The sequence below is a fragment of the Pteropus medius genome, unplaced genomic scaffold (assembly GCF_902729225.1).
Source record: "Pteropus medius unplaced genomic scaffold, Ma_sr-lr_union100, whole genome shotgun sequence".
Taxonomy (NCBI): Eukaryota; Metazoa; Chordata; class Mammalia; order Chiroptera; family Pteropodidae; genus Pteropus; species Pteropus medius.
The window spans coordinates 2203035-2225886 of NW_024356248.1; the positions used below are offsets into that span (position 1 = coordinate 2203035).

At 53.2% G+C, this 22852-nt stretch overlaps 2 protein-coding genes across 7 annotated transcripts; one reads left to right on the top strand and one right to left on the bottom strand.

Moving 5' to 3' along the window:
* The first annotated feature begins 125 nt into the window (after positions 1–125).
* On the top strand, positions 126–9131 carry CYB561A3 (cytochrome b561 family member A3). Of its 4 annotated transcripts, XM_039860492.1 has the most exons (9): positions 328–638; positions 1170–1744; positions 2758–2861; positions 3416–3468; positions 4053–4251; positions 5362–5570; positions 6201–6355; positions 6868–7024; positions 7486–7655. In XM_039860492.1, the coding sequence occupies exons 5-9, from the start codon at positions 4068–4070 to the stop codon at positions 7525–7527; spliced, it is 747 nt and encodes a 248-aa protein (XP_039716426.1). In that variant the 5' UTR covers positions 328–638; positions 1170–1744; positions 2758–2861; positions 3416–3468; positions 4053–4067; the 3' UTR covers positions 7528–7655. The 4 variants fall into 4 exon arrangements, with proteins under 4 accessions (XP_039716427.1, XP_039716426.1, XP_039716428.1 ...); XM_039860493.1 differs by lacking the exons at positions 328–638; positions 1170–1744 and adding an exon at positions 126–282; XM_039860494.1 differs by lacking the exon at positions 328–638 and having other exon boundaries at positions 666–1744; positions 3405–3468; positions 7486–7658.
* Positions 9132–10631: 1500 nt separating this feature from the next.
* On the bottom strand, positions 10632–22846 carry TKFC (triokinase and FMN cyclase). Of its 3 annotated transcripts, none has more exons than XM_039860484.1 (18): positions 22740–22846; positions 21257–21369; positions 18506–18695; positions 17434–17544; positions 17157–17338; positions 15677–15755; positions 15252–15341; positions 14608–14642; positions 14324–14408; positions 14138–14227; positions 13459–13575; positions 13006–13125; positions 12710–12847; positions 11812–11918; positions 11588–11691; positions 11418–11451; positions 11222–11311; positions 10632–10883 (listed from the first exon to the last, which is right to left on the bottom strand). In XM_039860484.1, the coding sequence occupies exons 2-18, from the start codon at positions 21257–21259 to the stop codon at positions 10731–10733; spliced, it is 1728 nt and encodes a 575-aa protein (XP_039716418.1). In that variant the 5' UTR covers positions 21260–21369; positions 22740–22846; the 3' UTR covers positions 10632–10730. The 3 variants fall into 3 exon arrangements, with proteins under 3 accessions (XP_039716418.1, XP_039716419.1, XP_039716420.1); XM_039860485.1 differs by having other exon boundaries at positions 22763–22827; XM_039860486.1 differs by lacking the exon at positions 22740–22846 and adding an exon at positions 22521–22674.
* Positions 22847–22852: the final 6 nt, after the last annotated feature.

Below are 22852 nucleotides of genomic sequence, written 5' to 3' on the forward strand. Positions count from 1 at the left end.
AAAGCTTCTCATCGGCCCAAACATATCCGCTTCCACGGGATGGGGGACGAGGGGCAAGGTAGACCCACGACGGCGTTGCTGACCCCTGGAATCCCAGGCTTGGGGAAAAAACGCCCGCGGAGGAAGTGGTGTTGTGCTCAGCTGCTTAGCGCGCTGGGAGCCGGCGCCCCAGCGGTTCCGGACTTCATTTCCCAGGAGGCCGCGCGCGCGCGACCGGAAGTGTAGCGAGCCTATAAAAGGTGGAGGCGGCCCCGTCAGTTCTTTCTAGGGCGACGGCGTCAGGTGGGTTCGGGCATTCCCGAGAGTCCTTGATTCCACCCCCTAGGAGCCTCGGTTGCGGCGGCGGGCGCCGGGAAGGGAGAGGCGGGTCTCGGAGACCCCAAACTTCATTGCGTCCCACTGTGGTTCGGCGATGAGAATGAGCCCAGGCTGGGAGTTCAGTTACCTGGGTTCAGTACTGGCTTTGCTGCTACCTCGCTTCGCACTGTCGCGACCCTTTGCCCGGCCTCAGTTCTCTTTTAGGGAGTGAACAACGTTCTCCGTGCCCTTCCTTCTACTGGTGGTGGTCGTAAAGGCACGAAAGCTTTTCAGAAGCAGCAGTCAGCAGGCGGAGCCCCTCGTCTTAATTTTCACTCAAGGTTAGCCGGGACCTCCTTGGCCTCAGCAGAGACAGGGATCGGTCCCGGCGTTCCTGGAACGGTTCTCTGAATACCTGAGGCAGGCCAGGGCATAGTCCGAAGGGCGGGCCCGTAATCACGCTGGGAGCCTTGGTACCGGAATCACGTCGGTACCAAGGAATTTTAGACCTCACTCCTAAATCCTGACTTGGAAATGAGTCCTCGGAGCTGAGGGGCTATGCGAGCGTAAACTTGGATTCCTGTACCAGCTTTGCTACACACCTTGGCCAAGTCACATTCCTTCTTTGAGCCTCAGTTTTTTTCATCTGTAAAATAAGAGTAGGACTTGAGTCCTAAGTCTCAGGATTCCTAAAACTTGAACTATTCATCTGGGACAGGAGAGCAACAAAATGACTTTCGGTTCCTTTATTTGTAGTCTACAATATTAAAGTAGTACGAGTTTGAAATAGAGCCTTTTCCTAAGTCTGAGGGCCGAATGGGAAATACAGCCATACCTCCCGTTTTTACATCTTGCTTTATTGCGCTTCACAGCTGTTGTGTTATTTTACAAAGGAACGCAAGACTCTCCACCAGCAAAAAGATCACGACTGGCTTTATTGCGATATTCACTTTACTGGGGTGTTCTGGAACCAGACCCACGATGCCTCTGAGATATGCCTGTACCCACTTCCTACTCCAGGGCCTGATCTGTTTCTGTGCAGCCTGGGAGAATCCTTTCTGCCAAGGGATTCCAGAGCGTGGACTCGTTAGATGGGGGTGGACCAACTGTGACCCACAGACCAAATCTGGCTCGCCTGAATGGTTTTTACATTTTTAAACACCTGAAAAAAATGAAAAGGGAAACTTTGTGACATGTGAAATGACATGAAACTAAAGTTTCAGTGTCCATAAATAAAGTTTTTTTTGGCACACAGCTATATTAATTTGTGAAGGTGTTGTCTATGACTGCTCTTGTACTACATTAGCAGAGTTGGTGACATGGTTGCGACAGAGACCACATGGCCTGCAAAACCTAAAATATTTAGCATTCTGGCCCTTCACAGAAGAGTTTGTTGTCTTAGAATGGGGCTCCACAAAGCAAGGGCAGACTAGGGGACCACACTGTGGTGAGTACATCCTGAAATCAGCACAACCTGCTCTCGAGTAAATGAGAGCTTATTTTTAGCATTTGCATTGCAATTTTCACTGGACTCTTCCTTTTTTCTCTGCTTTTGTTCTCTGTTTCAGGCAGAGGAAGGGCTCATCTGTATACTGTGAGCAGTATAGCACTGCAGCCCTCTGACAGGGAAGTCCCCATTGTCTATTCCAAGCTTGTCCCAGGGCAGGACCTCTTCCAGGGATGTGTATACAGTCTTTTTTGGATTATATTTACTTTTACTTTTTCCTTTGATGGAAGGAAGAGATCCTTCATGCTGACAGTTCTTCCCGGGGGTGACTGAACATTTGGTGACCTGAAGCTTCCTCTGCTTCTGCACGAACTAAGGGGGCAGCTCTGAGGCTGGGCAGCAAATCTCTGAGCTTGATAGTTGATTCACAAAGCTTCTAGGAAGCCGGTGGCATGATTTTCTCCTTCCAGTCTCATGGAAGCTTGTTTTTACCCCCAGACCTCAGCTCTTCCTTTCTCAGAGATTATTGCCAACTTGGATCACCTCATGAGAGCTCTGTCTGTTTCTGGTTAGGTGGACACCTGGCGTGGAGAGAGCTGGCATGGCATGGAATCAGGGCCACTGGGCAGGCACGGGGGCCATATTCTTCAGGTTTTTGTTAGTTGGGATGAAATGCTGTGACAATACTAAGAAATGTGTAATACTTTACTCCTGCAATGTTCTTACATACATTTTCTCACTTGACCTTCTGATGACCTGTGGTCAAGGAAAAAACATGAGCCATGAGGCCAAACAGATAAGGGTTTAACACTCCCTGCCCACTTACTGAGTTCTGATTCTAGCCACTTAATCTTTCTGAGCCTTATTTTCCTCATCTGTCAGATGGGGTTGATAACCCCTCACAGGGTTGTCAAGAGGAGAAAATGGGATCATGTGTGTAATGTTTCAGTGTGCTGTCTGCTCATAGCTGCCTTTCAGTAAATTATATTCTTATTGTCATTCTTTTATTCCAGATGAGAAGACTAAGTCTTACAAATGTTAAATGATCTGCTCAACCTCACTTCATAATAATTAGAGCCCAGGCTGCCACCCTATCAGTCTGCCACTAGGATTAAAGGTAAGGAATCAAGTGTTTTATCTCCTCAGGAGTTCTCGGCCATTAGGGGCCTCCTCCTTGTTAACTGGTTCAGATTGAGGGACCTCAACTGCAGGAAGCCACAGCATCATCTTCTTGGTATGAGTCCATGGGATGGTGAGACTCCTCGAGAACTGGACCCATGCTTCCTGCACATTTGCTGAAAGCAGGGACAGTCTGTGACTTTGTGCGCTTGTCCGCTAATCCTCGTGCCCACCTGCCAGGCGTTTGAGAGGAGCTGCTCAGGGGCCTGTGCATTCTCCATGCCTGAAACCAGAGTCAGTGTCTGTGTTCATCAAGTGCATGTGGAAATCTCAATAGCAGGTCCTTGAATAATGTTGTTTTGTTCACTGATAAGCTTAAGGAATTTAAGTCTTGTATATAGCAATTAGCCTGTGGTGAAATTGGTTTTATTATACATCATTTCACCACAGTTCCAAAACCTGTCGACGATGTTAAGTGAGGACCTACTCTAAACTCTTGCTTTCTAGACCATGAGTTCTTACTTCCTTTTTTCTCCTTTGGACTTTCCGCAGAGGAAGAGAAAGCAGAAGTCTGGGGACAGCTGTGGGCCATTGCCCAATTCAAGGTACAGAGGGTGGGGACTCTGGAGTGAAGGCCTGACCTCACCTCCCCAATGGGAGGATTAGCCCCACAGAGTTCATCATCTGGGGGAGAACTTTTCTGTAGAAGTGGGAGCCCATAGGACTTCCTGGCTGGTCTGGTAGTAGTGTATTTGCTCCTTGCCGGCTGTGATGTGATTTTTGCCTCCTGATGTTAGAACCGAGGGCATTCGTGGGAGCTTGCCTGGATTTCAATTCCTGTCCCTTTTCTGTGGGGAGGCAATTCTGATCCTGTGAGGGGAGACTAATCCCAGAGTTCTGGGGCCGGAACCATGGTATCAGCCACGGCAGATGAGGCACCTCTCCAGGGCCAGCCCCAGGCCTGACTGGCTTCTGTGTGCACTGCCAGCTGCTGAGCGGGGCCTCAGTCACTGTCCTTAACCAGATATCAGGCCCACCCAGCTGTCAAGGCCTCATAGGGCAGTGCCCAGGCTGATAGTTGGGGAACTGAAGCAAAAAGTGTCCACCCTTCAGACCAAAAGCAAGGTCTCTAGCTGGCGTGTGGAGCACATTCGAGCCAGCAGGAATGTGTGATTTCTCCTTCTTCTAGGAGTGCCTGATCAGAATGGCTGTGGCATGGTTTTATGTGTCTGTCCTGGCACTGTCGTCCTTGGGCATGATATGCATCCTCTTTACCACCTATTGGATGTGGAGCTGGCACGGCGGCTTTGCATGGAATGGCACCAAGCTCACGTTTAACTATCACCCAGTGCTCATGGTTGCTGGCATGGTGGTGTTCTACAGTGCTGGTGAGTATGAGGTCAGCAGGGGAGATGTTCCTCGGCCCAGGCCTGAGCGGGGCAGAGCACTCCCTCTCTAGGGCTGGCTTTTGTCACTGTTGGTTCAGGGCTATAGAGGTTGGGTGGGTTGGTCTGTCTCCGGGCCCGGGTGTCATTTGGGGGCATCTGAGAAAGGCAACTTCATGAATATACTAGGGCAGGGGTTGGCACACTTTTTCTGTGAAGGGTCAGGTAGTAAATAGTTCAGGCTTTGCAGGTCGTATGATCTGTATTGCAACTATTCCGCTCTGCTATTGTGTTGTGAGAATAGCCATAGACAAAATGAAAACACACGCCTGGCTGTGTTCCAATAAAACTTTATTCACAGAAATAGGTGGTTGGCTGGATTCGGCCTGTGAGCTGTAATTTGCTGACCCTGCTCTAAGGAGCAGGAGGTTGAAGCCTCTCGTGGCATAGTAGGTCTTCACGTAAGGGATCTGCTTACTCCTGCCAGACCCATCTTAGTCCCATGCATTCAGAGCTGAGCTTTGGGACCCAAGAGAGCCTCATTTTCCCCACTTGTAACATGGAAATAAACGATGGTGACATTAATGATAGCAGTCTACCCTGTGTACTTCAGATACCTCATCCCATTTTGTTCTTACAAGAAGCTTATGAGGTGGGCTCTATTGTTATCCCTGCTCTACAGATGAGGAAACAGATTTAGAAAGAAGATGCCAAATAGCTAGGAGATAAAGCCAGGATTTGGACCTAGGTTATCTAGCTGTACATCCTGTGTTCTTGATAACTCATCTCAGTTGTGATAATACAGGTAGATGAAATAATGAATGTGACATTGTTTTGTAACCTGCAGAACTGCATGCAAGCTACCTTTATTATTGTAATGATCCAAGGGCAGGTCCAAGAAACTTGCTCCTCCCTTTTTATCACTGTCCCTTCCCTCTTCCCTTCACGACCGACTGTTGTAGGGACAAGAGACGCTGAGGAGTCGATACCAATGTTCTAGCATTTCTTTCTTTCCTTCGTTGAGAGGCTATGTGGGACCACGTCAGGGTAATTCCCCTAATGTGTGGTGAGCACGAGGGGAACAGGCCAAGCCGAGACTGCTCTCTCCTGCAGCGTCGCTGGTGTACCGTCTGCCCCAGTCGTGGATGGGATCCAAGCTGCCCTGGAAAATCGCCCACGCAGCCCTGCACCTGGTGGCTTTCATTCTGACCGTGCTGGGGCTCGTGGCTGTCTTTAAATATCACAACAAGGCAAAAATCGCCAACCTCTACTCCCTGCACAGCTGGTTGGGCATCACCACCGTCTTCCTCTTCACCTGCCAGGTGGGTGCTTTCCACCCTCCTTTGGGTTCCCACTGCTGGATGGCAGCCATGGGTTCTGGTTAGGGCTTCGCTTGTATCAGCACAAAATATTCCCTCTGCTCGTTGCCTGGAGATGGCCTTGCAGGGCACATCCGGTAGAACGGGCCATTTAAAAGGCCGTGGGAGATTGGCAGTTCCCACACTCACCCTGTTCCTGCTGTTACCCATCACACGGCCCACCTGTCATCCCAGAGTGCTCTGAGCTAACCTTGACACAGCACGTACCACGTTGATGCTAAATCATCTTTTTCACCTTCCCTACTCCCACCTTTCTGTGAACCAGAAGCAATTCTAGAAGTCGTGTTCATATTCTGATGTCAGTGCTGTACAAGGGAGATTTATGAGCCGGTCCTGGAAGGAAATAGACAAACAAGAATGGCTGGGTTTGCAGGAGAATGGGGTTGTAGCTACGCATTTTGTGAAACGTTGTTTGTGTAGCGGGAGCAGACAGACCACATTCAGGAAGCTCGGTGTGGTGCTCGGGAAGTGGCTGGTGGGCCAAGGTTCCCTGACCCGTAGGAGCTGCTTGCGGGGTGGGATGACCTTTGGTCACCCACAGTATGGTCAGGTACTTTCTCCCTGTGTCCACAGTGGTCCCTGGGCTTTGCCACCTTCCTGCTGCCCTGGGCGTCCATGCAGCTGCGCAGCCTCCTTAAACCCGTCCACGTCTTCTTTGGAGCCTCCATCTTCTCTCTGGCCATTGCGTCTGTCATTTCTGGCATTAATGAGAAGCTTTTCTTCAGTTTGTGAGTGGGGTGGGGCCCCAACTCTAAGGTGGAGGAGAAAGAATAGGGTCCTCAGAAGATGCACCTTATGATCATGAGACCCAACCAAGGGAGGGGGGCCTTTGGGGTTGGGCTCGTTCCTGATCTGGAAGGTCTTTCTTTACGTTGAGATTGGTAAACAGTCAGCAGGTGTTTATCCATAGTAGGTGCTAAGTCAATTATCGAATTGACTTAGCACCTACTATGTGTCAAACTATTCTAAGAACCTTAAATTTAATCCTCTAATCGCCCGACAACATCGATACTGTTGTCATTGCCACTTAAAAATGAGTTCCAAGGCACAGAGTTCCTTCGTAGTTGAAAAGCATTTTGCAAATATTTGTTGTGGCAGGGACTTAGAAATATGTCAACATTCCAGGTCACGGGTGGTCCTGGGGAGCATTCTCACCCTCTGTTAGTAGCACCGATTCTCCCACTGGGCAGAAACAGGTAGAAAAGCCTCTCAAGAGCCTGCATCGTTTCATCATCTTCAGGAAAAATGCCACCAAGCCATACTCCAGCCTGCCTGGTGAGGCAGTCTTCGCCAACAGCACTGGGATGCTGGTGGTGATCTTCGGGCTGCTGGTGCTCTATATCCTTCAGGCTTCGTCTTGGAAACGCCCGGAGGCGGGGATCACGACTGAAAGACAGGTATGGAGTCCAGGTCTCCCATGGCAGGTTGTTGGGGTAGGCCTGGGTCTAGACAAGGGTCACCCAGGAAAGGCGTGAGCCTGACCGGGAAGACCAACCCAGTAACATGGTGGGAAACCAAGTAACTGGAAGGTGAGGTTAGGTTCGCCGGTGGGAGCCCCGAAGTCAGGCCAGCACGTCCCAGCCATCGTAGCAGATGTAGCTGCTCTGGCTCAGGGGCTTCCAGGGGCCTGGCCCGTCCCCTGTGAGAGGATGGCGGTTACTCCCCCAAATTCCTGTGGTTTCACGAGGGAAAGCGAGGCCTTATTTTCCCCAAGGAAGGACTTGAGCATGATGAGGGCTGTCGTAATTTTTACTCTTCCAGCTTCGGGGCTGGTTTGGTGGGATGGGAGCTTATCTAGCAGGTGCTTGGCGACCAGTTGAGTGCTTGGAGCAGATTTTGCTTGTTCTTGGCCATGCAGGCACCTGAAAAATGGGGTGAGCTGGAGGGCGCATCAGGCTGAGGAGCTTTGGGGCTTCCCTGAAGGATGCGGTGGCCTGGGCGAAGATTGCCCTGCAGGTTGGCGTTCTGTGTGAATAGCTCAGACCTGGTGTGACTCCTGCAGGTCAGGGGCCACTTTGACGTTATGTCCTTAACCCCTGTGCCTCTGCCTTTTTTTCCAGTCCCTGTTGCATGAGAGAGAGTGAAGCGGGAAGGGGCCCCAGGAGCAGCCGGTGGTGTGGTCTGGATTCCCCGCAGGAGCTCTGATCTACCTGGGGTGCCCGTCTGGTTTCCGCAAGACTCATCTGGGCTCCGGGCCCAAACCTGTCCTTCCCTCTGTGTTGGGCCTGCTGTCTCCAATGTACTGCTCACCGCTTTTCTTGGTGGCTTTGGTGTCTGCACCCCTTCTTGGCATTGGCCTCCGAGTGCCCCATTTGCACAGGCCCCACTTGCCGCGGCTGCTTGCAGCGCTCCTGATGTCTGTCCGAAGTCAAGCAGATTTCCCCTTTAGACCCCTCAGGACATGGTGGGAAATCCCGACAGCCCAGATAAGCTGGGGCTCAAGTGCAGTCTAACGTGAAAGTGGGGGAGGTGATGTTCACAAAGGCGTTTCGTTTAGGGAGTGCCACGGGGCAGGCTTCATCTGCTGTGATCTCCGTCGGGCCCACCCGGCTGTGAGGCTGGACTGGGACGTCGCGAGGTGATGGAAGGAGAGGGGAGAATGGTTGCAGAGCAGCCTCTGCAGAGGAGCTGAGGCGCTGACGGCTCTTTGCTGCTGATTCATGTTGCTGCATTGTGTGCCTGCGTCCACTGTGACCGTGTGGCTTCACCTCTTCTAGCTGCTACTACAGCTGGTGCCTGGATCCCGGGCTGTCCCTGTGACTTACACACCTGTCAATGTCAGGCAGCCGTATGAACCCTGGTAACCTATTCTCCCAAGTACAGACAACCTGCCCCCGACTGTCCCAACAGGGATGAGTAGCAGGGCGCCTCAGACTTTTTACTTTCCCTCACTAGCGTAGGGTGTCCCTGCTTGTCCTGGGCAGGTTAAACCTTGCTCTCTTGACAGGGTCCCAGCCCCACTGATTTTCACACTCCAGCCCACCATGAGACGTGCCGAAGTTGTGTATTGTGCCCAGCAGAGCTTAGGGTCATGGCCATCTTCAGAGGTGTTCCTTGCTGAGCATCAGAGTGCCTCACCTGCCCCCAGAACAGCTGCTTGCCTGGCCAGACCCAGGCTCATGCGTCCTGCCAGCCTGTGTGTTGTAGCTCTTCTTGAGGGGAAACACCAGTGGGCACTTTGGCTTTTCCTGCCCCCTCCAAACAAGCCCGGCCAGGCGCCACACTGCTGTGCTTAGATAACAAGCAGCGTAACACCTGGGGTCCAAAGTGTACTTATTCCCGTGCTGGTATCCGTGAGGCCAACTGGCCACCCCAACCCTACATGGCCAGATGCTGGCAGGATGGCTATAGCTAAACCTCCTTAGTGGCTGAAGCCTTCAAAACCATTGGGATGCCAAGTGCCTTGCTCACTTCCAGCCCTCCCACTTTCTACATAGGTAGGCATTTCACCTGTTTATGAAGCCTGATATTCATTAAACATGTTTTTGAAAAAGCCGCCTCTGCGGAAATGACATTGTGGTTAAATGAGCCCTGTATAACTTGTAAAAGCTTTAGGACAGTTCTAGGCCTAAGACCTGGGGAGGGACAAACTAGAAGGCGCTGAGGATCCACATGGTTGTCTTCCTGGAGTTGCCTGTGACTCCTGATAACATAGATGTTCCTAATAGTGAATGGCTTTTGAGCACTTGGTCATCTCATGAAGAAGGAAATGCTTCCAGTTTTATAATCTGGAACACAAACGGATAAAGACTTGCCCAGGGTTACCCAGCCAGGAGATGGCAGAGTTGGGACCTGCAGGCCAGATGTCTGATGCCAGAATCTCCTTAGCTGCTGGGTGTGCACGTCTGTGCACTGATAACTGTGTCTTGTGGTCGGGGACCCGTGGTGTGGCCGATGGACAGGGGACCTTGAGCAGAGAAGCCAAGGAATTGAGGGAGACTGCTGTCAAGTTTGGGCAAAGGAAGTGATGGGGAGCCTCCCATCCCCTAGTGTGACCAGCTGCAGATGCCACCTAGTAGTGGAGCAGATGACCTGGAAAAAATTGGATGCAGACACCAGTAATGGGAGCTCCCAGTGAGTGACCCCCTGGACTGTGCCAGCGGCTTCACCATCAGTTCATTTGAATCCTTTTCCACGTCTCCACAAGACAGATACCATTTTGATTTTACAGTCCAAGAAGCTAAATAATAGGGCTGAGTTTATGTAGTTGGTTAAAGCAGAAACATGACTCAAAGGTGTGTCTATGTGAGTCTATGCCCATGCCCATGACCGCTGCCCTGTGCCAAGTGTGGGCCAGCTGTGCACTGTCCTGTCCACCACGCACCAGACTTGGCATCAGTGATTGCTCCAGAGAAACCTGGGGGTGCCCTTTCTGTTTTACCGCTGACTCTTACACCATGGTGATTCCTTTTCCTCCTGGTGTCCCATTTGCTCATTTGATTCCTGAAGGACCAGTAGGTCCTATTAGTTTAGTGCTAAGAAAAGCACACCCATTAGGTGTGGTCTGTGTGTCAGGACAGGAACGGGGATCCCAGCGGAGCCAGCTCAGCTGCACAGACCCAGCCTTTGGGTCTCAGGTGGTAAGAGATATGTCATGATCACCTCAACTAGGGGCCAAAGCCCTAATCCCTGGCGCAGCAGCAGGGCCACTGTTCACAGGTGGAAAAAGGTCCCTCAGAGGAAGCGGTAGCTGCTGCTTCAATGTGGTTTATTAGCTTGCTTTCCCACACTAGCTCAGGGTCAAATGCAGAAGGCCTTTCATGGAGAGTCTAAAAGCCAAATTAACATTGACAGTTAAAGGCTGAGCTGCCACCCAGGGAAAATGCCTCATTGCTGCAGCCCAGAGTTGGCTGGGGACAAAGAGGGGTGACCCCAGGACCCCACCCTCCCTGAGGAGGGAAAGAAAGGGCAGTGCTGAAGAGGCACGGGACCCACTCTGGGACTCATTTCTACAGTGGAGAGGTTCTAGAGGCTGATGGGGGAATTTCCTGCTGAACTCAGGATGGGCCCGAGGGGCGAGGGAGGGTGACAGAAAGCAGAAGTGATGATGGCCAACTGCACTGCAGTGGGAGGCACTGAGGCCCAGGGAGGCATTCACATACTCTAGCTCTGCAAGACCTCCAGGATGGCACGGAGAATGGCTGCGGCTGCCACCGCCCCGGGGTCTGGCTGATCCAGCCGTGCAGAACTGATGTAACTGGCTCTTCCAGCTCCAGCTTCCATGTTCTTGGTGGCCTGGGCTGCGGCTTCTGCACTCTGAGGGGGTGAGAGTGGGGGAGCAGGTTTAAAGACGAGCCACCAGGCCTCCTTCCTGCCATGGAGCCTGGACCCTCCTGTCCCAGCTCTGCAAGCACCCTCTGTACTGTCACTAGGGTAGAGAGGTCGCCTCCTACCGGCCTCCATTTACTACCAGGGCAAGGTCCACCATTTACTGAGGGCCTGCTATGCCCCTGACACCACCTATCTCTCCAGCCTCATGGCACCCTCTGATTCAGGTAGTCACCTCTACTTTTAGAGGAGGAAACTGAGGTATAGGAAGTTGTTAACTCGCTCCAAGCCTGTCTCCCTGGGTAGCCAGGCCCAGCCTCACTCACCTTGACTGCTTTTGTCAGAATCTGCAACAGATCAGCCTTTGGGCTCTTCCAGGCCTGGAGCTCCTGTCCTGCTGCCCACAGAGAATCCAGCTGGACAAAGTGAGGGACAGGGGAGCTGAGGACAGGCCCTGCCACAGAGGGTATCCTTCAGGGCTTCTATAATCAAAAGGGGGTAAGGACTGGGCCAGATACACACCATAGTCCTGTCACCTGGGGCAGCCTTTCCATACCTGGCAGGGAAAGAGAACGAATGAAGTTTACTGTGGGGAGTCACTTTGGGGTGGGCACAGGGCCTGGCTGGGATGAGGTGACATCAGCCACCTCCTCCAGTCTACCCCTGGTTTAAGGCACAGGGTTCTGGCTCACTTCTGCATGGCCTCCAGGCCGGCATCCATGGCAGCAGACCAGGCTGGGAGGTCAGTCTTGGCCTTGAGTGGCTGGGCTGCTGCAGTCAGGAACAGGCCATAGAGCTGAAGAGGAGCCGAATGCTGAGCGTTCGGGTCTGGCCTGGGCCTCAGCCAGCCTGGGAGCCCTCGGCCAGCCTGGGACCCCATGTCAGCCCTCCGCCCCCTGGGGCTGCCGGCACTCACTGCCCCGGATGAGCCTCCCATCTTCTCCAGCAGCAGGAGGGACAGTTTGGAGAGTAGCTGGGCAGGGCTGGCAGGGGGTGGACCCTCCTTCAGCCACCCCTGGATCGCTGCAAGCAGAGGGGTGGTGAGGAATTCAGAGACTCTCCCTCCCATCTGCCTGGACCCCAAAACATACCCCGGCCCCACTGCCAGGCAGCAGGAATGGGCCCTGGAAGAGGCTGAGGGAGCCCACGTGAGATCCCAGGCTCCTTGTTTATACCCCGTGTGCAGTCTGGAGAGGTGGGGAAAATGGTGACTGACGGGGACCTCGGCGTTCACCCAGCGGGTGAGGCCTGCCTGGGCACCCTCGCCTGACCATCCATAGCTCACTTCCCTGCTTCATTTTCCTCCTCAGGCCTTTGCTCTACTGTACTCTTACTGATTGTTTATTGCTTGTCTCCCTGCCAGAACACAAGCCACAAAGGCAGAGATTTTTATCTGCTCTGCTCACTATTATATCCACAGACTCAAGAGCCTGGCCTGTAAATTTGACACCATCTGATTTTTTTTTTTTTTTTTTGACCAAATGATGCTGGATAATAGAGAACTAGCCTGGGTAAGCCAAAAAAATGAGAACAATAGCATGAGTTCCCTTTGAGTCTAAAGTTATTATTCACTGCAGAATATTACATTTTGTTCTGTGATAACCTTCCCACATTTGTAATGTCAGAAGGGCCTTTTCTGTATGAAAACAGGTAGAAAGGGTGCTAGGTTTTGTGAATGACCACACTTGACAAAACAAAAGTCACGTCAGCACTCCAAATGATTTTGAAATTGTCCCTGCTCACGTAATGCCAACGTCTCAGAACCAAAGTGCCACCAGCCCCTTTCCTGACCCCAGAGGAACCCTGGCACCAACCTTTGGCGGCACGGCTGTGGGTGATGCCACAGTCCCCGTCACCAGCAGCACGGTCCAGGGCATTCAGATGATCCTCCATGCTCAGGAGGGTGGAGCACACGCGCTCCAGCACAAGCACTACCTTCTTCGAGGCTACCCCTAGAGAGGGAGGACAGTGGGGAGGAGGCCTGCCTGGCCCTTTCACAACTGAACTTGAAGGTGTGGGAGGTATGGGTGCCCAGGCCCTGCAAACCCTGCACCCTCCAGGGCTCGGGCCAACACCCTGGGCCACCTGCGCCAACAGTGGGGTTTGGTACCTCCTGCAGTGGTGGAATCACGGGCCTCCAGGGGCTCAGTGGGGGCTGCCCGGCTCCGCTTCCGCCCAGTCACAGAGACCTTGGGAGTGTTAGGCCAGGCTGATGCGGTGGTTTCAGCATCTAGGGACAGGATGATTCTCTTATACACGGGTCCGTTGGCCAGAGATCAAGTGGGACCCGGATTCCCCACCTGGTGGCCTGGCTCCATCTCAAAAAGCAAGTACTGAGTATCTACTATATACAAGGGAGGTAGGGGTGGCGTCCCTGGGGAAGACCCTGATACCAACTCCTCCACAGTCACGTGAGGGCTGGAAAAGGCTCGAGAAGTCAGAAAAAGCCTTTCCACGGGAGCCCAACTGTCATGGTCAGCCCTGATAGGGTTTCTCCAAATCCCCCTGGCTCTTTCTAGTTATAAGGAGCCCCGGCTCGGATGCCCCAGGTCCCCGGTCTCACCTATCAGTTTCAGGAGGGGCTCATCCACCAGCAGCAGGGTGAGAGAAAGGCCAGGCATCTCCAGGGCTGACATGAAGGTGCCCACGAGGGAACGGGCAATCTTTACCCCGCGGCCCTCTGCAATTCCAAAACATGGACATCTATAAGGGAAAGTGGGAAGGGTAATGCTTCCCACTCCCAAGCCTGGAGCATCAGAGGAATAAATGGAATAAGAGAAAAACAAGGACTTGGGAAGCTGGGGCCCTGAGGTCAGTAGGGAGATGGCCAGATCTGCTCAGGGCGTTCCTTCATAAAGCCCTAAATTACCATGTTCCCTGGAGAAGTCCCTTCTGTAGAGGCAGATGGGTAATTACAGGTCTCATTTACTGAGCTCTTACAGGTGCCAGACACTGTGATAAGTGCGTTTGGTATGTTTAGTCTTATTTAATCCACGACAACCTGGAGGCAGGTACTAATGTTTTTATTCCCTTGTGTATTCTATACACAAGGACCAGGCTCAAGGCTTGCAGCAATTAGGTGGCAGAGTGAAGACCTGACTCAGGGCTTTATCCAACTGCACAGTCCATGCTCTGGACCATCACAAGACCCCACCTCAGCTGCTTTTCTTATGCCCAGCTTCAAAGGGCTGGAGGGAAGAAGCTCTGAGGGTTGGGAGGTCCCCTTCCAGAGCAAGGCTCACCCAGAGAGCGAACAGCAGCGTCGGCGATGATGCCCAGTTCCAAGAATGACAGGCCGCCCAGGTTGTTGACCATCAGCACCACGGAGGAGCCTATAGGCAGGCATGACACCCTGGTGAGGCTCTCTGGGCCCCCCTACCTAGGGGGGGAAGGAGGGTGGAGAGAGAGAAGGCATGATAGCCCCTTACCAGCCTTCACAGGCACATGGGACACATTGGAAGAGTTGGTCATGTGGTCGAGCATGAGTGTCACAATCTTGTCGGCGGTTGCAATCTGCCAGAGGGAGCCAGAAGTAAACTGTGTCTGAGGCCTTGGCCACTCATCCACCTTCCCATCCACTCACCCATCCACTCACCCATCCACTCACCCATCCATCTATCTATCCATCCATCATCCATCCATCCATCCATCCATCCATCCATCCATCCATCCAGCATCCATCCACCCACTCTGGGCCAGGGAGTCCACCTACCTTTATCCGGTGGACACCAGCTTCCCCGTGGATCCCTGTGGACAGACATGGTCACTGCTGACCTGCTCAGGCCTGGAGACTTGCTCATCATGTTTTTATTAGGGGTTTGCTAAGTGCTGTGTACACTGGGTGTGGGGGTGGACATGGGCAGAATAATGAAAAATACACAGTCTCTGCTCTCCGGGAGCTATGGTTTGGTGGTGGAGAGAGCCAGGAACTTCACTTTTAACTAGGTAAGAAGCTTTAACTAGAGGCAGTCACCACGAGGCCACATGAGGTCGCTGCCCATCGCTTTGGAAATGGGAGGGAGAGGGAAGACTTTGTAGCCAGGATGGAACTCTGAATGGACCTTGGAAGAAGGGCTGCATTTTGGCAGAAGACCCAAAATGGTGTTAGCACAGGCAGGGAGGTGGACAGTGCATGGAACACCCACGTGGTGGGAGCCCTAGGTGTGGATGGCAAAGCAGGTAGAAATCAGGCAGGTTGGGCCAGAAGAGCCTCAAATAACCATTTCAAAATACCAAGACCACCCATGTGACAGCTCCAGGTAAGCTGAGAGGACCAGGTAGATGGCTCCCAGAGCATAAGATGTGGGTAGAGCCCAGCGAGCTGGCATGGCTGGGACAGGATGGCCACAAGCTTACCCAGGCCGAGCTCTACCTCATCAGCTGCAAGTTCAAAGGTGGGTCTGGAACCAGGGACACTGCAGGAGGACAAGCTCACTCCCAGGGTTCCTAGGAGAAACGAGACATGAACGAGATGACTGCTCTGCTCCTGGCATTGGCCAGAGCAGCAGGCGTTAGGTAGGGCAGCAGTAGTTGGAAGCCCTGCCCAAGGGCAGCCTCTTCACTGAGATGGGATGCCAGACTTTTCATCTCACATAAAGAGAAACCCAGCTCTGGGACCCAAGGCTATCAGTCCACAGAAACTCCCCCAGGGAGACCTTCCCTCAGCCCCTGGGGAACACCCTGGCGAGACTTCCTATGGAGCTGGTGGGAACATGCTCCTAGTCCCAAGGTAAGCCTCAGCCTCCTCTCTTCCCCTCCCCAATCCCTGGGCTGGCACTCACCCATGGCCTTGGCAACCATGTTCACTCGCTCTGTGATCTCCTCCAGCCCCACTCCTGCCTCGGCCAGGGCACCTGCCACCTGCACCCACACAGAAAAAAGCCCCCATAGGGGAAGGAGTCACTGTAGCACTTGGGGGTAGAAGACAGGCTGGGGCTGACTTTCTAGCTGGGCACATCTGAGTACTGCCACATCAACCTGGCCCATCGCATTTAGGGCAGAGGAGTGTACGCCTGCATTCATGATGCACTTACCAGGAATTTGGAGCCAAAAGGGGCTTTACAAATAGAGAAATAGACCCAAAGAGGAGAGATGACTTGTCCAATGTCACACAGCCAGTTGGTGGCTAGTCTTCTAATTCCTGGTCTCAAGTTCTTTCTCCAGGGCATTCACACCGTGGCTCCTTTTACCCCCCTCCCACCCACCCACCTACCCGGCCACCAATCCACCCACCCACTTTTTGCCAAGGATCTAGTGTATGTGCTGAAATGACAAAGAAAGTGACTAAGTCACAGTCTTGTCTTTGAAGGAACTCTAAGCCTCAGGGGTGGGGGGACCGGGGAAGCAGACATACACTAATCGAACATTTAATGGGAAGTGCTGAATGTGATGGTAAAGTTTGCCATAAGATGCAACACAAGTGCTGAGGAGAAGCTACTAACCAGCCTGGGCTGACTGACACGAAGACCCTAGAGGCCTTTTGGCAGGCGAGGAGAAGCTACTAACCAGCTTGGTGTAGCGACAGGGGTGTCTTCCCAGATGGGGAGACATCAGAACCGGAATTTGATGGGACAGTAGGAGTTAGCCAAGCCAGCGCAGGCTGGACGAGGAAAGGACTTTCGAGGCTGTAGATACAGCACCAGGAAAGCCCCAGAGGTGGTACAGGGGGTGGGGGTTAATGGGGCATAAGAGGATGGTAGGGATGATGGAAGGTGAACTTGGAAAGTCGGGGAGGAGGGGCTACAGTATGGTGGGGCCTGACCAAGAAGCCTGGGCTGACTGACTCAAAGACCCTAGAAGCCTTTTGGCAAGCGAGCAGCCTGGCAAGCGCACATCTTCAAAAAAACACCTCCGGGGTAGTGTGGGAACAGACTGGATGCGCAAGCAGGAAGCAGGCAGGGGAGCCCAGTGAGAAGGTGGCTACTGGCACCTGGGCACGAGCAGATGAGCGCTGAACCGAGGCTGGGACAGAAAGGGCGGGGCTCCGAGGAGGATGTGTGTTGTAGAGGCACCTGGGAATAGGGTCACCAGGACAGGGCGATGCTGGGTGTGGGGCATGGGAAGCCAAGGGCCTGGGAGAATGCCTATATGCTGGGTTTAGGTAGTAGAGGGGATGTGGGGCCTTCCTGGTTCAGGAAGCACTGGAGGAGGAGTGGCTTCCTGCGGGGTGGGATGGCTGGAAAGGTCCAGGTACCAGGTGCTGCCAGGAGACAGCAGACTGGGAGGGGCTGGCCAGCCTGTGTTCAGGTGGGGACACCTTACCTTGTGTATGAGCACTGTGCCACACAGTCCCCGCCTGCCTGCCTTCTTCAGGACGGTGAAGGCGCTGTCATCCCCAATGACCACCATCTCCACAGGGATGCCCGCAGCCCGGGCCTGCTCCCGGGCCAGGCCAAAGTTGAGGCGATCCCCAGTATAGTTCTTCACGATGAGGAGGGTCCCCACTGCAGGAGCAGCCAGCAGGGCCCCATCAGTGCTTGCCCTCATCACCCCCTAGCCTGCCCTCCTGGCAGCAGCCCCTCCTGCATGCCAGGCTTACCTGTGCCTGCCTGGGCCACTGCCCTGATGGCCGCCAGGATGCTGCCCACGGCTGGGGAGGTGAACACAGCTCCCGCAATGACCCCTGTCAGCATCCCCTTCCCTATGAAACCTGGAGAGGGGAGGGGTGGGGAGAAGATGCTGGGTGGGGACCCGTGTCTGCTGTCCCTGGGCCTTTCCATGCTCCTGGGCTTCATGGTTTGGTGGGCCCTACTGTGTGCTTAATGCAAGAAAAGCACCCGGGGTTGCTCTCTACAGATGCTCGCTCAGGAGTTATCTTCTTGGAAAGGCCTTCCTTGACCCCCACAACTGAAACTGTCACCTACCCCAGCCTTGTGGCTTACTCTTCCTTTCCCTGCTCTTGTCTTCATAGACTCATTTATATAATCTGGAACGATCTCTTTCACTTATATGTCTATCTGGTTACTCTCTGTCTCCCCAGAGAACAGAAGCTCTAGGAGGGCAGGCACCTTGCCTGTCTGGTTCACTGTTGCATCTCTAGTGCCCAGAACAGTCCAGGCACACAGTGGGTACTCGTTAACGTTTGTTGAATGGGTGGATGGATTTGCCAAAGGGAGACAGCAAAGGTATAGAGGATATAAAGCCTGGTCCCTGCTCCCAGGAGCTCTCAAAGAGAGCTCACATGCGTGGAACTGAACAAGAAACAATCCAGGGTTGTCCATGTTGTATGTGAAAAGGCAGGGTAGGAATCCAGAAAAAGGATGTCCCTCTAGGCTGAAAGAGTCAGGAAGGCTTCGTGGAGGAGGGGATGGGTCAGCCGGGTCTGGAAGGCCAGGAGGATCCACAGAATCACTGACTCTCAGAGCTGCAAGGGTCTGGAAGATCATTTGGCCTAATCTCCTACTTTTATAAGATACAGAGACTGAGGCCCAGAGAGAGACCATGACTGGACTCAAATTATAGTCTGAGGTATAGGAGAGCGGGAACTAGGACCTGGTTCCTAACTCTGGGCCAGGCTCTGTCCTGTGCCTCCTAGTAACAGTGACAATCTCTCTGGAGGCCCCGTCCACTCTGCCCAGCACCCACTCTGTACCTCTGGCCAGGGTACTCACCGGCGTGGGCAGGCTCATGGCCGGATCCACCACCCGACAGCAATGCCACTCGGCCCTTGAGGCTGTCCAGGTCAGAACGGAGGGCCACACGGTGGCCCTGCAGGAGCTGCAGGTTGGGGTTGCAGGCCACCAGGCCAGCAAGGGCATCATCAGCGCAGCCTGCTACCGAGTTTATCAGCTTCTTGGACGTCTGTGGGAGAGGAGAGAGGCGGAGGTCCTGGGAGTCATCTGGCCCCCATCCTGCCACATTGCTATGGCCAAGACCCCTCTTCCACGCCCACTCAGGAACTCCAGGCAGACAGCAGCTGGAGCAAGAACTCCAGGACACGCAGAATTGGGTGTTGTTTTATCAGATGGATGTTTCTGTAAGTTCTTAATTTTACCTTTCTATCCTTTGCCTACTCTATTAAGTGTTTTGAACTATGGCTTAAATTTATCCTGAAGAATGGTTTCCAAACAAAAAAAAAAAATGGGGGAACTGGAATCCTGAGTACAAAAAAAATTTAATGAAATTAGGGCCCAATGCCTTTTTTCTGTCAAAGGAGAAGCCCGGCTGAGGCTCCTGTGCCAGGGCAAGAAGGCAGGACAGGCTGTTCCCACTGGGCCTTGGATGGGGGAAAACAACACTTCCCACGCCTCTTGGCGTGCCAGACCTCGTTCTAGGCACTGTGTGTAAAGGGATAAGAGAACACTGGTCCTGCTTCCAATGGAAACACAGAATTTCCACATGCTGAGAGGAGTGCCTCACAGGGGAAGTATGTACATGGGGAGGGCACCCGGTAGGGCCCTTGGCCCCTTTGGCAGATCTTAGGAGTCTGCAAAGGGGGAGTAGGACTTAGGGAGGTAAAAGGGAGTGAGGGGCACTCAGGGACGGAAAAGGGAGCATGTTCCAGGCAGAAGGAGAGCATACGCCAAGGTCTGGAGGTGTGAAATAGTATGGTGGCCAAGCCAGGAAGCAAGTTAGAATGACCTGAGATACCAGTGACGATCAGGGAGAGGCGGCAGGAGCTCACCAGCAGATGGAGGACCCTGGCCACCCAGAGCGTCAGGTGGGAAGGGCATGGAAAGGCTGGCCTGAGCACTGAGCTGCCACAGGAGGCACAAGAGGGAGGCATGGGGGCTAGAGCTGTTAAGGGTTTGGGTTCTGCGGGCGTGGGCACCAGGGCTCAAATCCCACATCTGCCTCTATCGGGTGTGAAGACACTCACTGTTCTGAGCCACAAGTCTTCCTCTGCAAAATGGGGATTATACAGTATATGCCTGTTATACAGTAAAAACTGAATAAAAGGAAGCATCTTCCTTTTTCAAACAGGCTCTAAAAAGCTGGAGCTAGCTGAAGGTTTGCAAATTGGGTGCAGCTCCTGCTTTTGTCCCAAAGAATGAAACTGAGGCCCCAAAGGGACCCAGAGGGCCAGGCTCACAGTGCCACCTGCTGGCCCGGGGGGCAGCCTGCAGCTGATTCGGGTCTTAGCAAGGTGCACTTCCTTCCCTGACACTCCCTTCCTCAAGCCTGTGGACGGCAGGTTCCATTGTGAAAACTTTGGCCTTTCCTGGGTCCTGCTCTAGGACGAGGAGAGCAGCACAAGTCAGTAGGGAAAGAGCAGAATAATAAGATTGGCTCCAACCCTGAGCAGTGACTAAGAGCCAGACCGCTTCTAAAGGCTTTTGAGCATGTCTCAGTTAATCTTCCCACCAACCCTATTAGCTTGGTGAGGAAACTGAGGCACAGTTAAATGACTTTCCCCGAGGTCAGACAGCCAGCTTGTGTCCAGGTGTGCCTGGCTCCAAAGCTGGCTCCATTTTGGCCTTATCATGCTGCTTCTCCCAGGGGCTGAAGGGAGGCTGAATGGCAGGTCTTACCCTAGGAAGCGAACAGGCTTGTAGCTCTCAGAACCCATCAGGGACTGGAATATACAATGGAGCTGTAAGTTGGTCTCAACAACAAGCCCAGCCTCCAGTGCCACCACCCTCCAAGAAGGTGCTCCCTCACCATCCCTGACAGCCCGTCCTGCCTGGAATTCACAACCATTCCTGTACCAGAGCCAGAGGAGGGCTTGGGACCAGTGCCACCCCTGGTTCCCGTAGTCTGATGGGGTAGAAAAGGAAAGAAAGTTGATTAGGCACTGTGCAAGGCCCAGGACTCATCTGATAAACGCCTCACGGCCACCTGGAGGCAGGCCTTCATCGGCCTCATATTGCGGATGAGGAGAAAGAAGCTCAGATAGATCGAGTCTTCTGTAAAAGGTCACAAGCTGGCAGGCTGAAATTTGAACCTAGTTCTGTCCAAGGCCTGTTTCGGTTTGCATCAGTTCTAGAGTGGGCATGGAGCAATGCTCAGCAATGCTGAGCTTCCCAGAGTATAGATCCCATCTCTGGAACCAGCTGGCCTACATATGCACCTGCCTTGGGAACAGACACAAGGTCCTTCTCCATGGCCCCTTCTGTGACTGATACAGTGCGTATTACAGAGTAGGTAACTGTTAATGTTCTAATCTAAAGTCATGACCCAGACTGGGCGCAGATGGGCCCTGGAGAGACTCAGAGGCTACAGCCCCAGGCCTGGGTGGGAAATAGAGGGAAGCAGGGATCAGGCCCAGAGAGGGATCCTCTCTCTTAACCTTTCTGAACCACAAAAGACAGCAGTATCTCTTGGTCAGAGTGTAAGGAATCCTGTGTGCCCAGGGCTCCCCCTCCCCCTCACTGCACCAAGCCCAGGGGCCTTCCATTTCCCGGGGATCTCGTGGGACTCACCATAGTGGGGAGACTCTGAAGCAGGCTGAGCTCACACCTTTGCTCTGAACTGCTAGATGGATGATCCTGTGGGTGCTCCCTGGGTCTCAGTGCAGTGTAGACAGCAGGAGTGCCTGCAGGATGGGGAGAGAAAATGAGCTGCTGAAGGCACTTGTACCCTCCTGGCACAATCACGCTTCCAGAGCCCTAATAATTAGCGAGCTGCTCCAGACTTTGATCAAAGTCTAAACTCCAAACGTGGGCTGGGGATGAAGAGAGTGGGGCTGATCAAGGTTCACGCCTGTACTTGGCTGCCAGAGACAGATCTATCCACGTTGGGCACAGCACTGCCTTTATGCCCTGGAGCGGCACCTACCTCATCACTAAGGGGCAAAATGACCCACAGAATAATTTCATCTCTCACATGGGCCTTGTATACAGTGAATAAGTTTACAAAGATCTTCACACACTTGCTCTTGTTGATGTTGGTACCAAACCAGGAGGGAGGCAACTGAGCCTTTGACCAAATTTTGCTTCTGGCAAACTGACTCAGAGAGCTCTAGTGACTTGTCCAAGGTCATACTATTAAGAGCCAGGACTTAAACCCATATTTAGTCTTTGTACAGACTGTTCTACTGATAATTCACTGTCTCTAAACTCAGGCAGGCCCTGGTGTGGGAAACCACACATGTAAACGCTCAGTAGGCTAACCCTCAGTTCAACTTGGTTCAGAGGTATCTTGGGGTCATCCAGGGTCTTGGGCTCACTGTATGTTTCTGCAATGGGAAGAATCCACACCAGCTCTGCATCTGGCTCTGCCTCTGACTTTGGCTCTGCCTCTGACTTATTGTGGAAGAAGGCGGATCCTTAGGTAAACCAATTCCCCTCAACCTCAACTTCCTTATCTGTCAAATGGGCTGCATCCTCTGTGGTATTCCACAAGTGCTCCAAGCCACACGGGTCTCTTACTCCTTGCAGAGTCTGATGTTGTCCGCCTAGAAGTTGCAGAGTTAAGGTTCTCACTGGGGAAATTCTGGTTGTGTTTGAGGTCAGAATTTGTACAGCAGCAGGGGTACTAATAATGCCGGGCAAGTGGCCTAGGGGGTCCTTCAAAGTCTGTATAATTAAACACAGTTCACTATTAAGAGAGAGGTGAGCTTGAGCCTCCTGGTGTTCTCCCCACCCCCCACCCCAGGTGCGGTGGGGTGACAGATCATTCCAGGGTCAGGTGAGGGTACTAGCTAGGTTTGGAAGAACTAGGACTAAAGGGAGGAAGGTACGGAACTTGGTTCTAGACTGGTCCGAGCGCAAATTGCTGTCACCTCCCTTCCCTCTCTAGGCCTTTGCAGTTCCTCAGGTTCCGAAAGAATGAAAAGCCCCAAAGGCTCTGAAGCGATGGAAATGGGAGATAACGGGGCCTAGGACAGGGCGAGGAGCGCGGACTGGGGACGAAGTCGGCGGGTCAGCTCCCAGGGCAGGGGGGGCGTCGGCGCAATTCTCCCACCCGCTCACGCCCGCATCCGCCACCTCTGCCGCCAACACCGCTTCTCAAAGACCCACAACAGGGGCCCTCATCCGGGTACTCCGGACTCTGGCGGTAAGGGAAAGGGCGGGGCC